General features: G+C 35.1%; 1 protein-coding gene across 1 annotated transcript in view; it reads left to right on the top strand.

The window, feature by feature from the left end:
* The window catches only part of LOC107734541 (rho GTPase-activating protein 10), a 67,680-nt gene that overhangs the window by 51,180 nt on the left and 7,135 nt on the right, over positions 1-9,365 (top strand). The window contains 4 exon segments of the mRNA XM_016546530.1: positions 127-265; positions 2,149-2,308; positions 7,084-7,188; positions 9,099-9,190. Coding sequence (XP_016402016.1) covers positions 127-265; positions 2,149-2,308; positions 7,084-7,188; positions 9,099-9,190 — 496 coding nt within the window.

Raw genomic sequence — 9,365 nt, 5'->3', positions numbered from 1 at the left:
CTGTTCTCTTTGTTTTACATACACACACACACACACACACACACACACACACACACACACACACACACACACACACACAACAACGCAGTCTAGCCAGCAAATCCCACTAACTTTTTGTTCTTTTAGATATTCGGGCATGCTCCGAGCAGCTCTCCATCCTTAGCAACTGCACACCTCTTTGCACCAACCAGACAGTCCAAGAGGCTCAGCCGACAGAATCGCCCGCTGGCTGTATACAACCCGCAGGTGCTGGATATTCAAACAGGTACGAGAGACTAATCGGCTTTAAGCACAGTAAGGTGAAGCAAAACACCACAAGGAATTATAGTTGTCACATATGTCTGCTATCAAATACATAATATAGAGCCTGCATCTGCATAATATAGGGAAAAATAAAGATAAGCAGACCCACACAGACTCTCATATGTATTGCACCAAAATTACAGAAAATACTGGAAAAAAAGTCTGCAGATTCCGTCTGAGCCTGAAGATACAATATATAATATATAAACTGTTAAGCTACCACTTTAAAGACGTGCAGCAATTCATAGATGTAAATGTTCAGTTGGATAATCCTAGTGGTAAAATCACCATTTGTACAGTACTTATGCAGTCCTTTTGCAGTTTATTCCCGTGTGGAGTTTGACCTTTTGTCTCAGTGAGGGTTCATGACTGTAAGACTACTGCACACTGAGCAATCAGATGTGATGTTCTGCTGAAACATGCTGATTACCCATTGTCACTCTGGGCTATAGGATGTAGTTTGCCAGTCCATATTTAGGTGGATAACTGATGCCTTAGTGACCCTGGACTGCTTAGAAATGTGTCTCCCAGTGTTAAATTTTCTATTTGGGTTTGATACACCACCCAACAGGAATGATTTCAGACTGGGATCAATGCAGGATTATCCTTTGGTTTCGAACAAATGATTTTTATTTTTTGTACAGAACAAAGCAGACCATATCTCAAGTTTCACTTTTCAGTTAAACAGTTATGAGTTGTTGTTTTTTTTTTACTTTTTTTACTCTGCAGCTGTGCATGTGTACTCAAATTAGTATTAACTTTTTTCACAAAGTGAATTAGCACATTGTTGCAAAGCTTTCCAAGAAGTGTGTGGGGTTTGAAAGTGCTGCAGTTTTCAGAGTCAGACTAACCACACTTTTCCACACAAGATTGTAAACACTGGTTATTTGTTTAGTAGAGATCTCTCTACTTTGGGATGTTACTATAGAAAGGGGATGTGGCCACTGCCAACATAAACACACTAAGGTGGAAAACTGTACATTTGTGCCTTTATAATGGATTCATGAAATCAGCATTTTCAGGTTTAAAGGACCTCTGTGCATTTGAGTTTTGTGCAGGATATGTGAAACTTTGGGTGAAAAGTATGGCCGCCCTTAATGCCAAATACTATAATTTATACAATTTATATTGGCAAAATACTAGGATATAGGACAGAACAGGATAGAAGTATTTTTTTTGTTGTTAGAACACAATAAGTGTTTATATTACCTCTAACACGTAGTGTTTTTGTTTAAATGTATATGGCAGCAGTCACTTTGCTACACAAGAGTGTTAAAACCAATAACAAACTGTCTGTTTCAAAATAAGACATGCCAATTAATTTCTACAAAGGCATTAAGAATGAGAAAGGGTGAGAAAATAATCAAAATATCACACCAGGATTTATTTTGAAAGAAGGTGCAGTTTGAATCCTTAAACTCATTTTTATTTTTTTTATTTTTTCTTGAAAAAACTTTGTTTGAAACTCTTGAATGTGATGAACTAATATGATGACAGTATGAGGACAAAAAAAGAATAACTAAAAATGTTTTACTAATTGGATCATGAAGTAATACGGAGTCTTTAGTTTTCCCAGACCACATACAGTATACCACCGGACACATGCACACACACAGACTTACCAAGCTCATTTCTATGGAGTATTCACATAACATATTCATGAATAGTGTGAATTAATGTCAAGAATGGTTCTGAACTTGGCTCTCGCTTTCTCTCTCTCTGTATCTGTATCTGTATTTTTCATTCCTATATTGTCTTTCTTTTTGTCTTTTGTGCATTATTGTTTTGTTTTTTTCCCTTAACCATTCTTTCTGTTCCTTGCTGCTTGCTCCCTTGCTCTGACAGTCTCTCCATCCTCTGAGAGTCCAGCCCTGGTTAATGATGAGACATCAGTGGGCAGTAATGAGTCGGTCTCCTCCCAGTCTTCGAACGCCTCTGGAACGCCCCCCGAGAAATCTAAAAATCATCACGCCACCATTAGCTCATCCCTGCCAGAGACCACTGGGTATGTAGCAAAGACTCTCCTCTCTCCAAAACATGTCATTATATGCATTGCTCATGTGTTGCATATTTAATATAAACTGAAATTTAAAATAAAATTTAAAAAAACTAAATTGTAATATAAAAAAACATGAGAATTAAAACAAAAAAAAAGGCTAAAATATTAATAAAAACTAGAATAGTATATAAATAATACTAAAATAACACTGGTCAGAAAAAAAGCAGCAGCAGGAAGGTGTATCATGTTTTAATCCATTTTACATTTTTATATGTTTAAAATAATAATTAGAATTTAATTGCAGAAAACTACCACAAAGCCGATCTATATTGAAGCTATGTTGAAACCTGGCCATCCCTTCAGCTCTACCTTATTCATTTCCAGAGGGGTGTGTGTGTGTGTGTTTGTATTTTGTTCTGTTTCTGAGCTCAAGCCTGTGCTTGTCAACTTGAGTTAGTTCTTATGCTTAGAGTCTTATCCTGTGCCAGTGTTATTTGCCAGAGGTTTTGCCTCTGGTTTCTCAGCTCTTTCACAGCCCTTCTTAGATGCTGAGTGTTTGTCTGGGGCTTTTGTGTTGAATCCTAATAGGGGCCCACCACATTCTGCAGAGTTACCTGGAAATAAACTTTGTGTCCACACATCTGTTTCTACCAGTCCACTCCAAATTTGGATAGATTTTGTTCTGACTAATTTCCACAAACCAAAAACCACCATTTGATCCTGCACCCCCTTGATCACTCTATTCCCCATTCACTTCCCCCTTTTCCCCTATACATTAGAGTTACTCTTACTCTTTGAGCACATGCTGCTCTCTCTTCTTGGCCTGGAGTCCTGTGCGCAGACGGCGCTGGTCTTATGTAACCCTCTGCTTCTCTCCCTGCCGTTTCCCACTCTCTGCCATCAGAGGAAGCGGCTTCCTGTGCGCCTGTAAATCCTGCCTGCTGTTTGTCCGAGGGACAGGTGGCCATGGCCCTACCCCATAAACACTATTGACACAGAGAGATGTTTGCCTTGTTTACCCTTCTACGGGGCGCTGTCACTTACAGAGCTACTCCTGTCCATATGTCATGAAGTTGTCACCTGATTATCTGTAAATCTCTCTGCCTCTGGCCTTGAAGCAGGAGAGCACAGATCATAGGGTTGCTGTACTAGATATCAAGTCAAGATAAAAATGCTGAATTGTGCTTTGTCACACTTAATGAAGTTTTAGATGTTGACAGGTGATGATCACTGTGCAACTGATGAGACATTTATTGTATTCTTGCCTTGTTAGAGAGGTAATGTGTTGCAGCACAGACTGTTTCTTTAATCCAGCATATCCATAACTGGCATAATTTGGGAAATTCTTATCCCTAGATCAATCTGTATTTGCATATATACAAACAAAATTGACAGTAGTGTCCTGTGACATGCTATATATGTATATATGCAAATACAGATTGATCTAGGGATAACAATTTTCCAAATTATGCCAGTTATGGATATGCTAGATTAAAGAAAAATACACACACACATTTTTATATATATATATATATTTTATTTTATTTTATTTTATTTTTTTTTTGTGAAAAAAGAAACAAAAACAAAAAACAAAACAAACAAACAAAAAAAAATATATATAATTGTTTTTCCCCCACAATTTTTATGTAATTATTCTGATTAATATATAGGTATATATGTAAAACTATGTAATTTATAATATATTATTATTATTATTATTATTATTATTATTATTAAATACATATATTAATCATAATATTAATTAATTGCAATATATAGATCAGTGTTGAAAATTTGTTTCTTTCAAACTTTCAAATGGTGACCAATTACAGCACTTAAAATGTATTCATATAATATTATAATTATTTATAATATTATAATTAGGGCTGTTAAACAATTCAAAATATTTATGTAATTATTTACTTATTAATTAATCACACGTAAATTTTGGCTTAGAAATTACCCCTCAAAAGATCAAAGTCGTTATTGTTTTGAATGAGAAAAGCATTAAATAGACTTTTTTTTTTTTTTTTAAAGGTAGCTTTAGAAATAAATATTTTTGACTCAACATTGCATAAATATAATTTTTATGAATATTGAAATATTTATGATATGAAGAAAAAAATAATTGATACTCTAAATATAAAACTAAGTGCCATAGGTGGCTGCAAGTCACTATATCAATAATTGAGTCATTCAGTCATTCATTCAATCAGTTCATTCAAATGTCTGAAGCAAGTGACTGGGTCACTGAAGCATTGGCTCACTCGATTAGTAACAAAACAGCAGCTATTCAGAAAAACAGCACTCTTGATCCTGTGATATTGCTAAACTATGTCATATGATACAAATATAAGACAAAAACTCAAACAAGGGCATTTTTGCCCACATAACTTGAATTTTCGGGAATATAACTGCATTTCCATAGGCTACATCATGCAGCATGTCACTATACAGTATATCCAATGTTGCATGTACTTACTGTATTTACAGACTGTTTATCAGTAAGCAAAACTTAAAAGAGCTGCATTGATTTGTTAAACACAGTTGTTCAATGTTTTTTTTTCTTTCTTTAGTTTAAAATCGTTTTGTGCCTCTTTTAAAAGTCGTAATATGCAATTCTGTGCCTAGTTCTATTTTTAATAGTTCAAAGTGAATACAATTTTCTTGGTTTGGCTTAGTTGTAATTGTAAAAGCATTTTTGGGAGGTGAAACCATTTTCCTGTGGTTCTGCCGGTTGCCAGGGCAACCTTATGAATTTATATTTTTTCCCCACTTCATTTAGCTTTTCTCTAGAGTTTGACGATTCAGATAAGAATGTGTAAACACTTTTTTTTTCTGGAGTGACTCGTTACCCTGGTGACATCTGATGTTTGATGTAACACCATTGGCATAACCTTGATTTGAAATTTGTGTGAGCGTGAACGTTGTGTATGGAACAGCGTGTGTGGTGTATTAGCTGGGACTCACACGGCTGGTGTGAGGTGTGTGTGTGGCTGGTGTGAGGTTAATGAGTGGATTTGCTGCACTGCAGCGCTGCTGGAGTCTCATGCTGATGTGCAGCAGCTGAGGACTCACTGACCCACTGCAGAGTCATAAATCACTGCATCTCTCTCTCTCTCTCTCTCTCTTTCTATACATACTATAAATATATATATACACTGTATATCTCTTTCTCTCTCTTTCTGCTGGACTATACTTCTCCTCGTTTGCCCCTGTGCTGCCACTATCCCTGCTCCTGTAAGTCCTTCACTCCCCTCACCTTCAGCACACACACATTTCTCTTGAGTCTTCATTCTCTTGAGTTTCCAAATCTAATTAAGAGTATGGCTTTGTTTGAACTGTTATGCACAGTTTTCTGGACATGTTACTGAATGCTATTGAACATTTATATATCTAATGCAAGGACACATTACATTTTTCAAAAGTGACAGTAAAGATGTTTATAATGTTGCAGAAATTTTATATAAATAAATGTTGTTCTTTTGAACAAGAACAATCATGAAGAATCATGAAAAATGCTTTGCCATCACAGGAATAAATAAAACTTTAAAAATAAAATAAAATAGAACAGAGTTCTTTTGAATTGTAACAGTACATTCAAGACTTATGTATTTTAATTGCATATATAAAATATAAAATATCCATCCATTTGGATTACACAGTTTTAAGAATGAGATTTACTTATAAAGCAAATGCGTTTTAAATATACACTAAACAGGTTTATATATTTATCATGAATAAATCCGGTTTATTATAATATAATTAAGTTGAACAAGAACAATCATGAAGAATCATGAAAAATGCTTTGCCATCACAGGAATAAATAAAACTTTAAAAATAAAATAAAATAGAACAGAGTTCTTTTGAATTGTAACAGTACATTCAAGACTTATGTATTTTAATTGCATATATAAAATATAAAATATCCATCCATTTGGATTACACAGTTTTAAGAATGAGATTTACTTATAAAGCAAACGCGTTTTAAATATACACTAAACAGGTTTATATATTTATCATGAATAAATCCGGTTTATTATAAGTAAACAAATCGAATACATTTTAATTCATTGAATCTTGATTGTTCCACAGTTAGCCGTATTTTAACCAGTTTCAAACATTTTAATTAAGATTAAATTACTGAAATAACTGATTTAGACTGATTCTAAGGAATATGAATAAATATGTTTTGAAAATATTATTTTAATAAATTGATGCAAATACTAGTTTATGGCATGATTAATTTTTATGAGTGGCAGTATTATCATTTAATGTTGACTTCCGCAATTCATCTCCTGCATTGCCTGATCCTGTTTTCGGCTATTTCTGATCTAAAGTGCTCATTTGCATTATTTGCATTTTCTAAATGCTTCAGATTCTTAGGGACTTTGGGCAGTTTTCCTCATAACCTTCACTTCTCTCTCCCTATCTGAGGTTGTGAGACTGTCTGAGCAGCGCAGCCTCTCTAAGAGGAATAATGATGAAGGGGTTTGTGTGTCAGGAATGCTGCAGATTGTGTGTGTCTTTTAACTATTCTTTGTCGTCTCTGACTCTCAGCTGTTTGTTGTGTATTTATGTGTTTGATGGTAAAAAAGTAGCATTGAAGCTTAAAATTATGCGATTTGTGGAATGCAACAAAATGTATCAGTCCAAACCTGGGTCACTACCTGAGCTGCAATTTTTTTTCCCACTTACTGACAGTGTTTCTAGAATTACCGTCTTTTACTTTATGAGGATGGTACAGTATAAATACTTTGTGGCAATTTTTTGTTCCGCAGGATATGTACTGCCACAGCTTCATGGATGAATTCTGCCTCCCCTGCCTCAGTTACACCGGTGAAACCTGGATCTGTAGGAACTGAGAAGAATAAACCTGAGGAAAGGTAAGATGTAAACACTCTTGTCCCTGAAGAACATGTATTATACACTTATGCACACCACCTTTAGCATGTAATGAATTTGTTCCAATCTGTTAGTTTAAGTGAGTTTGGCCGGTTTTGGCTCAATCTTTTCCGCAAACACTCTCTCACCGTTTCATTGATTCTTCGCACTCAAAGTCTCACTTAAGCTCTCAGCCTCAGGCTATTAACTCAATCACACATGCATTCACTCACTTGCAAAAGTCTTCATCTGTCATTGTTTAGCCTCCGACTCACACACTCACCAACTTTTTCTTCCCTCCTACACGCCGACGCAACTCTGCTCTCTCTCTCTCTCTCTCTCTCTCTGTGATCTCTACTTTCTCACCTCTATTTCCGACTCTACATACACCTGTATACACACACACACACACACACACACACACACTTCCTCTCAGTCTCACACTTTCCAGGCAGGGGCCATTGCAATCATCTATAGTTCTGATCCAGACACAAAGATGCATTAACTTTCCATTCTATAAAATGAGTGATGCCCAGTGGCAGGTGATCAGACTCATTCAATTTAAAGTCTTTCAATCTGTTAAAAAGCTGTTGGCAAAAAAATGACTGACCTTCGGGAATGACGTCTTTCTTATGTTGCAGTTGTAAAGAGCACATTTTCGTTAGAACTCCTGCAGTAACTTTCTGGGTGTCTGCCTGGGTCGTGTATTATCTTTAGGAGACATTGATATGAGGCAATATATAAAACATTCAGCAGACTGTCAGGTGTTAATGGTGTTAAGTATTAGTGAAGAGAGTCTAGAGTACATTGTTGCTATATCCTCAGTATCCACACACTGGTTCTGTTAAAATCATGCAAATTAATGAAATCTTTGAGAAGTCATTGAAATCAACGATTAAAGATGAAAGATTTTATTAATTGTGAATTAATATGATTAATTTTGACGTCACAGAATTATTGATTTAAAATAATTGGTCATGGGAATTAATAAAATCTTTAAAAGGTAATAACAATTAATGTGAATTTCAAGGATTTTATTGATTCCTTTGATTTCCAATTCATTTTAAAGGTTTCATTAATTACAATGACTTTTTAATAAATTTTAAAGTCACAAATGAAAATCTTGAAGGCAACTTTATGTAAATTGTATTTATTATTATTAGTAGTAGTAGTATAAGTAGTAGTAGTAGTATTTACCCTGAAATATCAGTTTTAAAATCATTCTGATCTAACTTTAATACATTTTTGAAGTCACAAATTAAAATATTTAAGACAACTATATGTAAGTTCTATTTATTATTATTATTATTATTATTTACCTTGAAATATCAGTTTTAAAATCATTCTGATGGTACACTGACTTCTAGTCATGGAAATTAATACAAATCTTTAAAAATTCATCAAAATCATGAAAATTTATAAAATCTTAAAGTCATTGGAAAGTATGTAATTGACTTGAAATTGTGCTTTGTTAGTACAATACAATCTGTATTTTGTAAGATTATTCAAATATGTATGCAGTAAGTATAAATGTGTGGATAAGTCATGGAAAAAGCCATTGAAATTAATTGGTCAAAAAGTGTGGAAACGGTTTTGTGCTTTGCAAACGTACACCAAATCCACTCCAGAGGAACTTTGAGTAATAAATGGCAGGATGCGCCTGGATGATGTCGAAGCTTACTTGAAAATTTCTCTCTTTTTTAAAATCATATCTACTCTTTGATGGCTAACTTCTTTCTCTTCTACTTTAACACTCTACTCTGGAATTTTTACGGACAGGCGCTAATTACGCAGACTGCTTCCATTGATAACTTCAGCTGAGTCCACTGTACAGCTAGATGGAAAGTCGTGTCCTAATCCCCACCCTTCCGAATAGCGAGAGGCCCACTAACTGATTGCCTCCATTTTTCAGTGTCACCCTCATGAAAGCAAAGGCTGTGTACCCCTGTGAGGCTGAACACGATTCTGAACTCTCTTTCCAGGTTGGCGCAATCTTCCATGACGGTAAGTGTTAACGTTATCACTGCCACAGGCACTCACCCGAATCCACAGACATATTGGATTTGGCGGGTCCTACAAGCACAAAAAAACCCCATCAAAATCTGATTTTATATCAGCATAGGTGGAGGGAGTGAAGTGGGGCAGGGGTGTAACATCCCCTAAAATCAATTCACAAAGA

Source organism: Sinocyclocheilus rhinocerous, unplaced genomic scaffold (assembly GCF_001515625.1).
Source record: "Sinocyclocheilus rhinocerous isolate Xijiao unplaced genomic scaffold, SAMN03320098_v1.1 scaffold580, whole genome shotgun sequence".
In the NCBI taxonomy this organism is placed as follows: domain Eukaryota; kingdom Metazoa; phylum Chordata; class Actinopteri; order Cypriniformes; family Cyprinidae; genus Sinocyclocheilus; species Sinocyclocheilus rhinocerous.
The sequence above is the reverse complement of the archived record's forward strand: the minus strand, read 5'-3'. Positions and strand labels throughout refer to the sequence as shown.